General features: G+C 58.2%; 1 protein-coding gene across 3 annotated transcripts; it reads left to right on the forward strand.

Moving 5' to 3' along the window:
- Positions 1-9,194: 9,194 nt before the first annotated feature.
- FOXL3 (forkhead box L3) lies at positions 9,195-13,048 on the forward strand. Of its 3 annotated transcripts, XR_006590908.1 has the most exons (4): positions 9,195-9,429; positions 9,783-9,951; positions 10,235-10,993; positions 11,843-13,048. XR_006590908.1 is itself a non-coding variant. In XM_003998391.5 (3 exons), exons 1-3 carry the CDS (start codon positions 9,323-9,325, stop codon positions 10,622-10,624), a joined length of 666 nt encoding a protein of 221 aa, XP_003998440.4. In that variant the 5' UTR covers positions 9,195-9,322; the 3' UTR covers positions 10,625-13,048. The 3 variants fall into 3 exon arrangements, 2 of the variants coding, with proteins under 2 accessions (XP_003998440.4, XP_044903293.1); XM_003998391.5 differs by having other exon boundaries at positions 10,235-13,048; XM_045047358.1 differs by lacking the exon at positions 9,195-9,429 and adding an exon at positions 9,449-9,605 and having other exon boundaries at positions 10,235-13,048.
- Positions 13,049-17,071: the final 4,023 nt, after the last annotated feature.

Genomic DNA, 17,071 nt, shown 5'->3' on the forward strand with positions numbered 1-17,071 from the left:
GCAGTGGAAGCTATGGACGCACCACCTCCATGGTGCCACAGGGGTTTTGCACAGCCTCCCATCCTAGCGCTCTCTGCCCCACACCAACCATATTTTTATTCATTCCTATTCTTTTTTTTTCAATATATGAAATTTATTGTCAAATTGGTTTCCATACAACACCCAGTGCTCATCCCAAAAGGGGCCCTCCTCACTACCCATCACCCACCCTCCCCTCCCTCCCACCCCCCATCAACCCTCAGTTTGTTCTCAGCTTTTAACAGTCTCTTATGCTTTGGCTCTCTCCCACTCTAACCTCCTTTTTTTTTTTTCTTCCTCTCCCCCATGGGTTTCTGTTAAGTTTCTCAGGATCCACCTAAGAGTGAAAACATACGGTATCTGTCTTTCTCTGTATGGCTTATTTCACTTAGCATCACACTCTCCAGTTCCATCCGTGTTGCTACAAAGGGCCATATTTCATTCTTTCTCATTGCCACGTAGTACTCTATTGTGTATATAAACCACAATTTCTTAACCATTCATCAGTTGATGGACATTTAGGCTCTTTCCATAATTTGGCTATTGTTGAGAGTGCTGCTATAAACATTGGGGTACAAGTGTCCCTATGCATCAGTACTCCCATATCCCTTGGGTAAATTCCTAGCAGTGCTACTGCTGGGTCATAGGGTAGGTCTATTTTTAATTTTTTGAGGAACCTCCACACTGTTTTCCAGAGTGGCTGCACCAGTTTGCATTCCCACCAACAGTGCAAGAGGGTTCCCATTTCTCCACATCCTCTCCAGCATCTATAGTCTCCCGATTTGTTCATTTTGGCCACTCTGACTGGCGTGAGGTGATACCTGAGTGTGGTTTTGATTTGTATTTCCCTGATGAGGAGCGACATTGAGCATCTTTGCATGTGCCTGTTGGCCATCTGGATGTCTTCTTTAGAGAAGTGTCGATTCATGTTTTCTGCCCATTTCTTCACTGGGTTATTTGTTTTTCGGGTGTGGAGTTTGGTGAGCTCTTTATAGATTTTGGATACTAGCCCTTTGTCCGATATGTCATTTGCAAATATTTTTTCCCATTCCGTGGGTTGCCTTTTAGTTTGGTTGGTTGTTTCCTTTGCTGTCCAGAAGCTTTTGATCTTCATAAGGTCCCAGTAATTCATTTTTGCTTTTAATTCCCTTGCCTTTGGGGATGTGTCGAGTAAGAGATTGCTACGGCTGAGGTCAGAGAGGTCTTTTCCTGCTTTCTCCTCTAGGGTTTGGATGGTTTCCTGTCCCACATTCAGGTCCTTTATCCATTTTGAGTTTATTTTTGTGAATGGTGTGAGAAAGTGGTCTAGTTTCAACCTTCTGCATGTTGCTGTCCAGTTCTCCCAGCACCATTTGTTAAAGAGGCTGTCTTTTTTCCATTGGATGTTCTTTCCTGCTTTGTCAAAGATGAGTTGGCCATACGTTTGTGGGTCTAATTCTGGGGTTTCTATTCTATTCCATTGATCTGTGTGTCTGTTCTTGTGCCAATACCATGCTGTCTTGATGATTACAGCTTTGTAGTAGAGGCTAAAGTCTGGGATTGTGATGCCTCCTGCTTTGGTCTTCTTCTTCAAAATTACTTTGGCTATTCGGGGCCTTTTGTGGTTCCATATGAATTTTAGGATTGCTAGTTCTAGTTTCGAGAAGAATGCGGGTGCAATTTTGATTGGGATTGCATTGAATGTGTAGATAGCTTTGGGTAGTATTGACATTTTGACAATATTTATTCTTCCAATCCATGAGCATGGAATGTTTTTCCATTTCTTTGTATCTTCTTCAATTTCCTTCATAAGCTTTCTATAGTTTTCAGCATACAGATTTTGTACATCTTTGGTTAGGTTTATTCCTAGGTATTTTATGCTTCTTGGTGCAATTGTGAATGGGATCAGTTTCTTTATTTGTCTTTCTGTTGCTTCGTTGTTAGTGTATAAGAATGCAACTGATTTCTGTACATTGATTTTGTATCCTGCAACTTTGCTGAATTTGTGTATCAGTTCTAGCAGACTTCTGGTGGAGTCTATCGGATTTTCCATGTATAGTATGTCATCTGCAAAAAGTGAAGGCTTGACTTCATCTTTGCCAATTTTGATGCTGTTCATTCCTATTCTGAGTGCTGTTCAAACATTCCATCAGTGGAGGGGAGTGCCCTGGTCCTTCTCCCCAGTGCCTCAGTATGTCCTGTCACAGGGCTCCTCCCTCTTTTTGAGACTCCCTGCTCCCCCACTGGGCTGGGAATGGAGACCACCTACTCCCCCACTAGGCTGGGATTGTTTTCTGCTCAGCCTGGCTCCCAGCACATAGTAGGTCCTCACTGAACATTTCAGATGAGCAACGTCGCGTGGTTCAGTCCCCACCAACCTCCTCCCAGCCCCCCACTTGTCTTGTGCACTGAACTTGTAACATTCCTCCAAGGCACCTCCCTGTCCCACACTGAGCCCTGGCACCCAACAGCTGGGTCCTCAGCACTTGCTGATTCTCCACTCCACGCCATCCCCACTGCTGGAGTCAAGGGTTCCCACTTCTCATGGTAGTAGCAGCCCCCGTGTGGGCACCGTGTGGTCCACGCCTCCTGCTGTTCACGCCCCTGTGGGCCCCCCCCAAGGTGGCACCCAGGTTGGTCTGAGAGGCCAGTAGAATACAGGTCACTTCCAAAACTAGGATACAGAAGACACTAGGCTTCTGCCTCTCCTCCTCTCAGATCTCCTGTGCAGGGGAAGTTACCCGCCTTGTTGGGAGTGGCTTGATGGACAGGCCTGCGTGGTGAGGACCTGAGCGCCCCACCCCCACCCCTGCCAGCAGCTGGCACCAGACAGCAGGCATGGGGGAGGCTTCTCGGAACGGGAGCCCCAAAGAGCCTTCAGACGACACAACCCTGGGTGACACCTTAACTGCGGCCGCATGAGAGACCCCGAGTGAAACCAGTCAGCTAAGCCACAGCAGATTTGACTCTCAGAAACCCTGCAAGACGTCAGATGTTTGTTAGCTTAACCCACTAAGTCTGGAGTGGTTTATCACGCAGCGTAGATAACAAAATACACTGTGTCAAAACTTTTACATTAATTGCAAACACTTTTCCATCTATGCACAGTTGCTCAAAGCTGGCTTGTCAGGAGCAGAAGGGCTCACCCTGTCTACATTTCTACTCGTAGCTAGCTATCCCTGTTTCTAGTGAGCTACTGCATACGTCCTTGCAATGAGCAAAACGCAGGACAGTCTGTTCTCCACCACAGCACACTCTGCAATATGCCTGCAGCCTGCTGGCAGCCTCACGGCCAGAGGCAGGCCTTCCTTCGTTCTACCGGACCTGTGGCTCCTCCGTAGGGAGTGGTCCCCTTGTGAGCCTCCGTCCTGTGACCTGAGCAGATCTGACCTTGCTTCCAGGCACCAGGGCTGGCATTTCCAGGGCGAGAACTGCAATCCCCCGGCTGCAATGGTTGGAGGACAGCGGTGACCCTAGCCAGCCAGTGGGAAGCGACACAAGGCACTTCCTGAGCCATCACAGAGGGGCTCTCCGTGGGCAGGAGCGAGCGTGAGGCACACCCTCCCCCTTTGGGGGCAGGATTTATGGAATTAGCTATGTTCTTTCTTTGGCTAAAGTGTGGGGTTCCAGGGTCCATGCATCACCCACTGGAAGCTGGGAGCAAAAAAACCAAATCCCCCCCCCCCCTTCCTGGCTCCAGGGGGCTCCAGCACAGCCACTCAGACAACAGTGCAAGCTGCCGTGTGCGTGCCGCGTCGGAGAACTTCTCTCACAAGGTCAGGAACGTGGCACGCACCCCACCACCACCAGCTGAGCAGGAGCAAGCCTTGAAGGCAGATTCTGCCCTTTCAGGTTGGCACCTGATTTTTAAGGAGACTTAGCAGGAATAGGTCTACAGGCACACATCGGAGGATCCGCAGAGTGAGGCTCCTGAAATTATTTGCGTTTAAAATGTGACTTATACGCGAATTCTGACACATTCAACATTCTTTTTTTTTTTTTTACATTTATTTATTTTTGAGAGACAGAGAAACAGAGCGCACATGGGGAGGGGCAGAGAGAGGAGGAGACAGAATCCAAAGCAGGCTCCAGGCTCCGAGCCGTCGGCACAGAGCCCGACGCGGGGCTCGAACCCACAAACCGTGAGATCGTGACCCAAGCCGAAGTCAGACGCTCAACCGACTGAGCCACCCGGGCGCCCCACATTCAACACTCTTTACCGTGAAAAATCGAATTCTTGAAGAATACTATGTGTTGGTATGGTTCCTGCCTTCCGAAATCGAAAGGATATGTTCCAGCACGTGATTTTTATTTTCATACCTTTCTGTATCTTTTAAACTTTCTGTAACAACTTGCAATCATGAGCAAGCTGTAACAAAATGCTCTGGAGACCCTCTGAAAGCCCTGTGTTCCCCTCTCCCTCCCCACCCTCTTTCTCTCTGCTCCAAATACGAGTTTATCAAGCACTGCGTTGCCACTCTGGGTGTGGTGGTGAGGCCCACCGAGGCGCTAATGCTGGTCTCAGACAGGGTTCCCGCAGCTGGTGCCCCGAGGTTCCCTGCACACTCCCATTCCGTGTCCTCCCACAGCCCCCTGGACACATGTGTGGGCGCACCCCAGGCCGCCTTCTGACACCCACAGTTGCTGTCACCTTCCTGGAGGGCCTGGGTTCAAACCCCCTCCCCACCACACACAGATAGTGTGACGTGGGGGGACACTGTGAGCCAGGAATGGCCAGGAGGGTTACTCAAGGGTCCGTCCTGAGAAGTAAGTCAGTTAATATATGTAAAAAAAAAATCTTAGGGGGCGCCTGGGTGGCGCAGTCAGTTAAGCGTCCGACTTCAGCCAGGTCACAATCTCGCGGTCCGTGAGTTCGAGCCCCGCGTCAGGCTCTGGGCTGATGGCTCAGAGCCTGGAGCCTGTTTCCGATTCTGTGTCTCCCTCTCTCTCTGCCCCTCCCCCGTTCATGCTCTGTCTCTCTCTGTCCCAAAAATAAATAAAAACGTGGGGAAAAAAATTAAAAAAAAAAATCTTAGGACGTTGCTGGTCCACGTTTGCTGCTGCTGTTACTATCATGAGTAGTATTTTCAGGACGTTTTGGCTCAAGATCAGAGAACCCTTCCTTCTCAGTGCCAGGCCCCAAATAACTAAGTTAATTTTCAAGTAAGTCAAGCACGTGTTTCAGAATTCTAAGACCCCCAAATCTGTTAGAAAATTTCCTAACTGACCAACCAGTACTTTCTACGCAATCGACCAACAACGCATGTCGTTCCTTTAATGCTCTGAAGACTCCCCACCTGCCCCCTGCGACCTCAGGAGGAAAGTCCAAGACGGGGTCTCCCAGCACCTCGGTGGAGGTGAGGTGAGGGACCCTGCAGGCTTCTCCCTTTCCAGGCGGCTCCCTGACCAGACCGACACCTGCCGCCGCGCCCCCTGCCGGCCAGAGCGGGGAGGGGCCGCTGTGCCCAGGTGAGCAGGTGCTCTGCCCTCAGACAGGCCCGTTTCCCTGGAACCTCGGTTCTGTGACCGCCCAGAAACAGCCGTGACTCGGCAGTCTCACTGGCAAGTGGGGGGCGAGCGAAGCCACGCAGTTTGTGACAACTGGTTCCACAACAATAGAAACAGTGATCAACGTGAATTCACGTAGTACGTTTATTACGCCAGAAACGCACGGTCCTTGTCAAAACTAAGCTTCTATGGCTGGTTCTCTCCCCAGAGATCACCAGTGTTGTCGGCGTAGGGCGACTCGTTCCGCGTCTTTTTTTGAGAGAGGTGAGAGGCACGACTGATGCCCTGACCAGGCCACGTGCCAGTCCACGCAGAGTCGTGAACGGATTGAATGAATGGATACACAGAGAACTCAGAGCAGTCCTGGCCCACGAGAGTTGTTGAGAAAACTTTGGTCCTTGTGACCGCTGGGCATTTATATGCATGTACGGGCCCAAACGAAACAGGTGGCCATGTCTGGCTTAGCTTCTCGTGGGAGGCGTCAGACTGAAGGCAGGTTCAGCCGGTTGCTCCGAGAACTGTGCTCTCCTTGGTGGTGGCTTCCGTCTCTCGAGAGCTCAAATGGACTGCTCGTCCTCACTGGTGGGTTTCAAAGCATCTGGCGGGTGACTGGGATGCTGGCTCCTGGATCCCAAGGGATGAGCCAGAACCAGACTATGAGCCCAGACAAGGTCTCAGACCCACAGACGCGGAAGGGTGATCTGGTTTGCACCTCCAAACACAGACTCCACCAGAACCGGCCAACCGCTCGAGCGTGTCTGCCTGTTTTACACGGGTCGCAGCATCCCGCCAGGGCGGTCTGGGACCAAATCACACTCCACGTGAAGGAGCCCGGACGGCAGCCGGGAAGGACGGACGCACCACGCCATGCTATTCTGATGCCGTTCTGCATCAGGTCCCGGAAGCGACACACAGACAGAGCGTGGGTCTTTGAGAATGCCAGCTCTTGAGTTCCAACTGCTTTCAAACTCGGGCTCTGCTCTTCAGCAGCTGTGGGCCTGGGATCCTTGTCATCTGTTTCTCTACAGGCCAGTATGTGGCCTTTCGGGGGGAAGGGATCGTTTTCAGAGGATGGGCCAGCACACATGGGTGTATAAAGGGCTAGGTGTGTGGCCCCAGCCTGGAGGAGACGGCTCCCCACAAGAGGTGAGGCAAAAGGGGAACATGGGGGTTCTGGGTTCCTCCAGCTCAGGGACCCCCCCCCCACCCCTTGTGAGGTTAGGGTTTGCGGTGGCCACAGGAGCCATTCGCTGAGATTTGGAAGGCTGGAGTGAAGTGGCCACCGTTGTTGCATGCTTGTCCATCATATGTGTGACAAAGGCTTCAAGGTCCTTAGCGTAAGCCCCAGTGAGCAGGGTCCCTGCTGCTGGCTGACCTCGCTGGCCGGGACGGGGCAGGCCTGGAGCTCTGCCAGCTGCTACCTCGTCTGTGTCCACTGCTCCTGACTGTGGGGCTCCCGGGAGAGCAAGTCTCAGAACCCAGCTGAGAATGCGCCCGAGCCTGACGGGAGGGAGGGAGGGAAGGACAAAGACAAGAACAGGGCTGGCAGGGGGCACGCCTAGACACAGGGATTCAGCAGAGAAAAGCCCCAGCTGGGCAGGGGCAATGGAAGTCCCTGCCTTTGGCACCCACTGGTGACCGCTCTGTCTCGAGTTTGCTCCTCATGGGTGGCCCCTTCGGGCCTCAGCGCCGTGATGGTAGTGGGGGTGGGGGTAGGCAGAGGGTCTCCAGGACCACTGCAGGGTTACGTAGTCGAACTTTTTATTTTGAGATAATTGTAGATTCCACACGTCACAAGAAATAAAACAGAGATCCCATGGACCCTTCACCCGGTTCCCCCTACGGTGACATCTTGGAGAACTCCAGGCACAATCCCGTAACCAAGGCCCCCGCACTGACACAGTCAGGACCCGCACAGCGTGTCAAGGCCACAGGGGCCCCTCCCTCCTGCCTGCACCCCCCCTCCCCCCAGCCTCTGGAAACCACTATCTGTTCTGCGTTTCTCCATTTCGTCGTATAAACGGCAGCATGTAGTCTGTGAGCCCTTGAGACTGTCTTGTGCGCTCAGCTGGAGACCCTTCCAGGCTGTTGCTGTGTCAACAGCGGGCTGCTTGGAGGAGGGGCCCTGTGGCGTGGAGGGACCGCAGCCTGTGTAACCACTTCCCTGTCCGGGGACGTGCGGGGGTGTGACAAAAAGAGCTGCTGTGAACACGTGTGTACAGGTGTTAGTGCAAATCGCAGTTCCCATGTCTCTGGGATAAATGCTCAGAGTGTAATCGCCGGCTCAGACTGCGGTCACTTTCGTGTTTTAACAAACTGCCGAAACGTTCTCAGGAGGGGCTGTGCCCTCTTGTGCTACAGGCGCAGCCCAGCGCCTGTAATTCTGACGTCTGATAGGACGACGCGGAGCCATCGAACCTGTTTGAGCCCCAGGCTGCTTCCCATCCCAAGCAGAAGCCAGCCGTGGCACCAAAGCTAGGAGGCGCGAGGGCACAGCCCCCTGGGTGCGCTGGGGGACCAGCTGCACCTCGCAGGCCTGCCGGCCCCTCTTCGCCAGGGGCGGCAGGGGCCCTCATGGCGCCCACCGGCCAGACGGAACACAGGTCATTTCCGAGCTAAAAGTCTGCTTTGAAGGGAGGATTTTCTGGATGAAGACTCCAGGCTTCCTGGCCTCAGGCAGGTTCACAGACATGGGCCAATGCAGAACTCTGCGGAGTTTTCACGGAAATGCCTCTGGTGGCAGTCCACGTCCACTGAGAACACCCCATCCCCCACCCCCCCACCCCCCACCAAGCCCACCAAGATCCCACCTCGTTTTTCCCCCCTGAAGTTCCCACACCTTGTCTTCTTTTGTGCACGAATCACGACTCTGGAGGTGAAGCGCCGGCTTAGCTGTGAAGTGTGCTCCCAGGACCGCAAGCTCTGGGCACCCAGCGCTCAGGGGCTCCCTTATAGCACAGGCCCGAACCCCTTGCCGGGCCCCCCGCAGAAGGCACCCTTGTGCGCAGGGAGAGACGGTGCCGCTGGGACACGGGGCCTTGGAGGAAATGCTGGACCCCGCGTCTCTGACCCGCGTCTGTGACCCAGTGCTCCAGGCAGGGACGCGCCAGCTGGACCCACACTACCCTGCCTGGACCTGCTGCCTGGGGCAGAAGGAGGCGGGCGGACGGGTGCTGGAGGGCAGCGACACTCTCACCCTCTCTGTGGCCTGGCTCCTGGCTCTGGCAACCCAAGAGTCCACTCTGGTGATCGGTTCCCGGGAGGAGCCTAGGGGTCCCCCTACGCGCCCAGGGCGCACAGACCCGGGAGCTCTGAGGAGACCTCCACCAGTGCAGGGAGCCCGCCAGGAGCCCCAGCTCGGGCTCGGGACTGTGGTGTGGGAGGGCTGCCCAGCGACTCTGCCTGGAACTCTGGGGCCCAGCGGAGGGAGCCGGAGCGCGGCGACGCAAAGCGAAGCAGCAGGGGCTGGAGGCGGGAGTGGCGCCCCGCCCGTCAGACCACCCGGGCGCGCGGCTCCCTCCTCCCTGGGTCCGTGGGCCGGTCAGAGGGTCACCAAAAGCCCCGCTCCGCAACCCTCCGCAGCTTTGCCGGTGGCTGGGGCCTCCCCCGCGCTGGGATTGGATGCGAGGGAACGGGGTGGGCGCGGGCGGGGGACCCCAGAAGCCCAGGTTCCCCGCTCGGGCGGAGAGCAGCCCACAGTGCAGACGCGGCTGGCGCGCGTCCAGCAGGACCTCAGCAAAGACCCGGCGGGCTGGCGGACGGCACGGAGGAGGCGGCAACTGCCACGGTGGCCCCCGCGGGTGCCGGGCGAGCCAAGATGTTTGACAGCTCGCAGTATCCCTACAATTGTTTCAATTATGACGCCGACGACTACCCGGTGGGCAGCTCCGACGAGCAGAAGCGGCTCACGAGGCCCGCGTACAGGTGACCCGGGGCCGGGGGTAGGAGCCTGGGGGCCAGCAACCTTCTTCTCTAGGACGCGCCTGGGAGGCGGGATGGCTGTCTTCTCGGGGCGGGGCAGTGCCGGGAGACGGGACGCGTCTGCACGTTTAGAAGTAGCCAGAAAGGCTCTCTCCGCCTCCCTGAAGAAACTCCCAAGTGTGAGGGAGAGCTTCTGGGGTCTGGGGAGAGGCGGGGAGCGGGGAGCTCCAGGCTTCAGGCTCCCCAACAACCCCAAGCGCCCTGGGGGCAGAGGCGCGCGCCGTCTGGAGGGGCCCTTGGCGCTGGGGGCGGCCTCCGCCTCAGCCCCGGGTGGCCCCATGCGCCCCTATTTGCAGCTACATCGCGCTGATCGCCATGGCCATCCAGCAGAGCCCCTCGGGCAGGGTGACCCTGTCCGGCATCTACGACTTCATCACGCGCAAGTTCCCCTACTACCGAGCCAACCAGCGCGCCTGGCAGAACTCCATCCGCCACAACCTGTCCCTCAACAGCTGCTTCGTGAAGGTGAGCCCCCATCGCCCCCCCCCACCCCGCTCCCCGGAGTGGCCCCTGGGTGTCCTCGGCCTGGGGACTCCTGGGCCAAGTCCTTCCTGACTGGGGGCGGGGATGGACTGTAGAGCAGCAAGCCTCCAACCTGCCCCGTGAGCAGCGCCACCCACCCCAAGGTCAGGCACCTGCCCCGGGGCTTACCCTGGAGCCCCCGGTGAAGCCAGACGCCTGGAGGGGCGGGTGGGAGCGCTCCGGGAGCCAGCCCCTCCCCCCCGCGGAGCCCCTCCCTCTCCCGCAGGTGCCTCGGACGGAGGGCCACGAGAAGGGCAAGGGTAACTACTGGACGTTGGCGGCCGGCTGCGAGTCGCTGCTGGACCTCTTCGAGAACGGCAACTATCGCAGGCGGCGCCGGCGCCGCGGCCCCAAGCGCGAGGGGGCGGGGCAGGCGCGTGCCGGGGGCGCGGAGGGGCCGCAGGGGCCCCCTGAGCCAGCCCCAGGCCCGCCCCCCGCCCCTGCCAGCCCGGCTGCCCTGGGGAAGGAGGAGCACAGGGGCATCAAGTTCAGCATTGACTACATCCTGTCCGCGCCGGGCCCTTTCCCGGGGCTCAAGGGTCCCTACGGCCAGCAGGAGGGCAGAACCCCCCGGCTGGAGGCCCAGCCAATGAACCTCCACCTGTGGACGATATGAGGCCGGGCTGGCGCCCGGTGGGTCCCGGGGCTTCCGGGCGATTTCGGCCCCACCTCCAGCCAAGAAGCCAGGTTTTGCCACATCCTGTTAACTTCCGCAGACTCGTGTTCCGTGCCGAACATCAGCATGGGCTGGAGGGACAAGAGGTCAGTCTTCTGGCTTCATCCTTCACAAGTTCCCTTGCAGGAAGACCCACGGGGTCCTGCCCTAGATTCACTGAGCAGCCCCACTCTGAGGGATATGAATACAGGTTCGGGGCCACACTCACTCACAGACAAGGCAGCACCTCATCCCTCTGTCTTCTGAGAACTGGCTGCACAGACCCCACACCCTGGAAGCTGCCCGCGAGCTCTGGATGCAGATGGCGAGGTGGGTGGGCATCTTCCCAGAGCTAAAAGTGCAAACGGTGAAACCAGATAGCCCTTGACCCCATGAACGTCGTCCCCGAGTTTTTGACCGTGGCCCTGTTACGGACATGTGATCGGAAGTTTAAGCGCGTCTCGTGTTGCGGACAGAATATCCAGAATATCCAGATTGCTTCAGAAATCCCGTGCACTGTTTTAGACAGGAAAGAAGGCAGGAAGACGGGAGGAGCAAGGGGGGCTCCAAATTTGGGACAACATGGGAGGAGGCACACTTTTCTTGGCTCTTGGGAGCAGGGAGTTAGCTCCTATTTGGGTGTGTTCCGCCCGGCTGGTCTCCCAAGAAAGCAGACACTACGTAGCAGGCGGCTGACAGATTCTGCTACACTTGAGCTGTACAATTAGGGAGTGCACAATTACCGGCATTGGAGGTGGGTACACTCCATTTGAAATGTAAATGATTTAATTACCGTGTGGAGACGGGCATCTTAAAAAACACAATTATGCACAGTGAAACTATTTGACCAACCTTATCATTTTTCACCAGCCCATTTTTGCGGAGTTAATTGCTTTCCATGACTTAATTTGAACATTAGTATGGATTACACCTAATCTGATCCACTAGGTGACAATGATTGGCTAATTCCGTAAACAACAAAAACACGCCCAAGAAGGCTGGCTGTCTCAGCTGGGAATTACATGGTCGGGTTTTATCGGACTCTGAAAAACCCAGACCAGTAAAGGACGGCAGGCGGGAGGTAGAGACAGAGCCACGCAGGGACTCACTCGGACTAGCTTGCTTCCGATTCAGACACGTCGTTAAACCGCCACAGTATCACTTGTCCACCCTGTACAGACTCCTTGGGTTGCCGTAGTTGTTTTGAGAAGAGGGGAGAAGGCCGTTGCTTGCAAATGTGAAACGCCTGGTCCCTGAGTCCGGAGATGACCCCTGGTGGTGATGCGCCCACCACCTGCCCACCGACGCTCTCTCTGTTTGGCCAGGCCTTGCCAAGGGGGCAGCCTGCCAGCCTCGTGGGAGGAGGGGAGCCCTGCCTCAAGGAGCCCTCTGGAAAGCAGGAACAAGGACACCTCTCCAAAGACACCTGCTGCCGGATCTCTTGCCTGGGAAGGCACCCGACACCAGTGGGTCCTGCTGCCCGCCGGGCACAGCGCTGGCCCCCTGTCTGGGGCTGTCTCCGGAGCGGGCACGCCGGCCCTGGTTGACGGTCGCGTGATTCCCCCTCCCTGTGCTACAGAGGGGGCCCGGCGAGCAGGCGGGCCCGGCCTGTGGCTCTGGGGCTGGGCTGCTAACGCTTCCTCCACACTAAGGCTCGTGCGGCTCGGAGGGGCCCTGTGCATGTGTGTGCGTGTGTGTGTCGTCCGTGTGCACGCCTGCTATTTACGGCCCTTTGCCGGTTATGCGGAGAGCGCTGTTTTAACGGTAGTCGACCCGGCCTGGGTGGTGGCATGACCCGGCTGGTGCCGTCACACATAAGTGGGGGCACACGGAGTCCGAAGGTGTATTTTTCTGCTACTGATGAAGCGAATACGATGTGCGTTTTATCTTTCGGGTTCTAGCCGTGTTCTTCCTGTGTTTTGTGCCGGTGAGCACAGCCTGACGGCGAACAGGAGATTCCTGTGTCCTAAACAGGGTAATTTTGGAAGAAGGTCCAGCCTTGGTGGGGGGTGGGGGGTGAGCCTGGGGGGCCAGACAGGCGGTTAGCATGTGCTCCCTGCGCACACGGTCTGGGGCAGACGCTCACTGGCCACCGGGTGGCGAAAAGGGTGGCTCCGGGCAGGCGAGGTCTGGGCGCCAAGAGATGTTAGTTTTGTTTCGCAAAGGGTATCAATCATGTTCTCGAACGCAAAGGGACATTTTCAATTTGCCAGCGTGTGATACCCCACGACTTCCCAAAGTCTCCCAGCCCTCAGAGTGAGTGGCATTTAATACCAGACAACATCGCAGGGGTGAGGGCTGGCTCTGGCCTATTCAAATGCCACTGCCACCACGCAGACTCGCCCAGCGCCGTTGTAATTAAAGACTTTATGCCTCTCTTGCAAATCCGCTGATTGATCACCGATACGTACATTACCCCCACATCACCCCCGAGCAGATGTCTGCCACACGGTTACGGATCACCAGGTTTCCATTAACAAAGCTGGGAGGCGCTGCCGTGCGGGAGTTCAGGGGAGGTGTGTGCAAAGCACCATCGCACCGAGCGAAGTTCCCGGCTGGGCGGCATCCAGGCTGAGCTGCTCCTCACCCAGCCCCTGTGGGGGGCTGTCCCTCCTCACGGTGGCTGGAGACCGACGGAGACCACACCCACATTCGGGGGGACAGAGAGAGAGCCCTGGGACCGGAGCAGGGGCAGGACTTGGGTGCCCAGTGCCCTCCCTCACCCCATGTCCGCCCTCGGGGCCCAGGGAGGCCTCCCGTGGCTGACAGCGGCCTCCACACCAAGCCATCCGTTGGCCCTTGATCTGCCCCCAGGGAAGCAGGGAAAAGGCCTCATCTCTCCTCAAATTCCTTCCTTCCTTTATTGAGCAGCTCTGGGGCTATTTGTTCATTCGTTCATTCAACAAACGTCCAGGAGCCCTGTTCTAGGTGCCGGGGTGCAACTGTGAGCAGGCTGTGTCCCTGCAGCGTGCACGGGGAGCCCCACGCCTCCACGGGGCTGGGAAGCAAGCCTGCTCGCGGGGTGCTGAGAGAGAGCACTCAGGGTTCCGCAGCTGGCTCAGAGAGTGTGGCCAGGCAGGGCCCCACAGGAAGCCACCTCCGGGCTGGGCGGGCGCACGTGTGCCAGGGGGGAAGGGCATTCCCGGCGGGAGGTGGTGAGCCAAGCCCCCGAGGTGGGAAGGACGTGGGGCTGGAGAGGACACAGGCAGGGAGAAATGAACGAGGAGACCCCAGCCCCCAAGTCCAGGCGGAACATCGTTTCTCAAGACTCTGAAACGCATCTCCTGCATTCGCCTGCCTGTCACGGCTCCTTCTGGCACCTGGAGCTCCTATAGGGCAGCCCCTTCCCGTGTCCGGGCGCTTCGCCTTGGCTCATGTGGCCTCCACACTGGCTCTTACTGGAGCACACGCACCGCGTGTCTCCTGCTCCCGTTCTCAAACCTCTGTCCCCCCGACCTGTCCCATCTTGTGCTGGTGAAACCAAGATGCAGGTCCGGGCTCGGTGGGTGATGCTGGTGAGAATGGTGTACAGAGCGGGGAGGGGTCCTCTGGAGTTCCTGTCAGCACCGGCCTCCTTGGCATCTTCGGAGCCTCGGTTGGCTGTCCCAGAGTGACCTTGGAGGCCTTCGGACCCGTGGTCCTGGTCCCCCCCCCCCTCAGGCGGGGGCCGGAAGCAGCACCAGGCTGGGAGCCTCGAGGTGTGTGTGCTCAGACAGGGCACCTGCCCACCGGAGCCCTGGGGTCTGTATCTGTGGCACAGGCCACCCCAGAACCCCCAGAGACGCAGCTGAGATGGAGGAGGGCCACGCCCAGGCCACGCCCAGAACCCCGACTGCTAAGTCTGTCTTCCGTCTCACGTGCCCCCCTCTCCGCCCCCCATCTGCTCAGCCCAGACCCAGGGAGGGAGTCAGGGAAGGGACTGGCTCACTGGGCTCTGAGGGGCCTCATGGAAGCCGGACGCCCAGGCCGGGCAAGTCCTCTGGGCACCTCCCTTCCTTGAAGCAGCCCCCAAGGCCCTCACTCCTTCCCTGGTACCCCAGATCTGCCCTGGGCGCTGCCACAGGCAGGCGGGGATGGGGTCTGCCTTCAGAGGGGCAGGGTGGCCCCGGAGGGCTGTCCTTCTCCCACGGGTACAGCTTCCACAGAGTCTACTCTGGCCTCCCATTCTGGGGCTTGGGCAGCACTGCCCTCTCTGCCTCATCCCTGCACTGTGGGCCGAGGCCCTCCGCACTGAGCTGGGTGCACGGACACAGGTACCTCCCGTCCTGTCCTGCCACCCCAGGGTCTGGGCTCCCTTGGAAATTCCTCTGGTTCCAACCCCCGGGATAGACGCTGGGCTGTGTGGGTGCAGACCCAACAACAGTGAGATCACCTGGAGGCCAAGCACTCTGGGACCAAACAGGCCTACTTCTAAATTTTTTAATCTTTTTTTTAAATGTTTTTTTACTTATTTTTGAGAGAGAGACAGAGCACGCGCAGGGGAGGGGCAGAGAGAGAGGGAGACACAGAATCGGAAGCAGGCTCCAGGCTCTGAGCTCTGAGCACAGAGCCCGACGTGGGGATCGAACTCGTCAACTGCGAGATCATGACCTGAGCCAAAATCGGACGCCCAACCCACTGAGTCCCCCGGGGGGGCCCCTAACGGCCTATTTCTTACCAAAAGTATGTAACTGAAAAGAAGCATTGCAGGGTGAGGTCAGGTAGTGGCCTGCCTGGGGCAAGGGTCCCCTCCCGGTCCCTCTGTGCCCCCCACCCCAAATCCCCGACACATGGCCCCTCTGTGGAGGGTCCTTCCATGTTTCCCATCCGGGGTTCTGACCCGGCTCTGCTGAAACCTCTCTCCTGGCCACAGGAGCATATCTGGAGCAGATCTAAGCTGCCCAAGGAGGCCGCAAGTGGGGAGGGCCATGGGAGGGCTTGAGGGGGCCTGGCCTCGCAGGGGAGGTGTGGGGAGGGCCATGGGAGGGCCTGAGGGAGGGGGCCTGGCCTCACAGGGGAGGTGTGGGGAGGGCCATGGGAGGGCCTGAGGGAGGGGGCCTGGCCTCACAGGGGAGGTGTGGGGAGGGCCATGGGAGGGCCTGAGGGGGCCTGGCCTCGCAGGGGAGTGGGGGAGGGAGGCCCTTGGCTTTCACTCCTGGTGCAGCCACTGCCCCAGGCACCAGAGGCTGACTGCAAGGGGCCTCCCACCAGAAGTGAGACCAGACTTTACATCAAGGCCATGGACTCACCACACAGGTGTCCGAGGGGGCGAGGGGGCAGCTCCCCCGGAGAGGGGTGCTCATCTGACAAAATGCGGTTGAAGGCAGGGCTGGGGAGGAAAATCCTCAAGGGTTAGTGACCAGGCCGAGACCCCACAACAACCCATTCTCAGAGGACGTCCGCCCAGAGTATGTGTGAGGACAGGAAAGGGCCCCCCTGGTGCAGGACCCTGGTGGGGAGGGCGGGGGCACTCTGCCTTCGGGCCAAGTGGGCAGCCCCACCCACCCCCACAGATGACGAAGGCCTGGAAGTCCCCGGGGGGCGGGCGGAAGGGCATCTCATCATTCACAGGTCAGCTGTGCTCACCCCGCAGACCCCGGCCTGGCAGTCGGGGTCCAGCCCAGACGACAGTACCAGCAGGTGCTGGTCTTTGCTGGAGGCTCCCCACATGCTGGGAACTGTTCTGAGGATCCCCGAGCCATACGAAGTGGGTCAGGTGACTCCCTCCATCTCATGGGTGAGGCAGAGAGAGGGTGCTGTGGGGTGTGAGCTTCTGGGGTCCGACCACACCTGTCGGCAGCTTGTCTGGAGGGCCCCAGGGTCACTGGCCAGGCAGGAGTGGGACAGCTGGGGTCACTCTGGGAGGTGGGAGAGTACAGGGCCAGGCGCCCGGGGTCCCCACAGTCCCTGGGAGCCTGCCCCTACCTGCCTCTTCCCAGGATGCCCCCTGCTCTGTGCCCTAGGCAGGTGGCTGAGGGCAGGGAGGGGGCAGACCCAAGCTCCATTTCACAGGGGAGGAAACTGGGGCTCAGAGACGCCTCACAGAGCTTGTTGGGGCAGAGGCAGGTCCTCAGTCCACCCTAACCCATCCAGGTGCCTGGGATGCCAGGCCGAGGGTGTAATAACACCTTCCGGGCTAGAGGTGAAATGTAATCAGACTGGGGCCCCACCGTCTGCCAGCTGCGGCCACCATTTGACCCCAGAGACCTCCAATGTGGGAATGTGAGGCAGCATGGACCTGTGCAGCCCATCTTCCCAGGTCCCTGCCTTCCAAGCGGGGGACATGAGAACCGCCTCTCCCTCCCCACGGGGATGAGCCTGGGCCGTAAACACTCCACGAGGAACCTGGGGGAGGGGACGGCGCACGCGGTCTATCACCTGTGACTTGATTTTGTATCCAGCCAAGTTAACAACCCGCGAACATTTGCA

This window comes from Felis catus, chromosome E3 (assembly GCF_018350175.1).
Source record: "Felis catus isolate Fca126 chromosome E3, F.catus_Fca126_mat1.0, whole genome shotgun sequence".
Lineage (NCBI taxonomy): Eukaryota > Metazoa > Chordata > Mammalia > Carnivora > Felidae > Felis > Felis catus.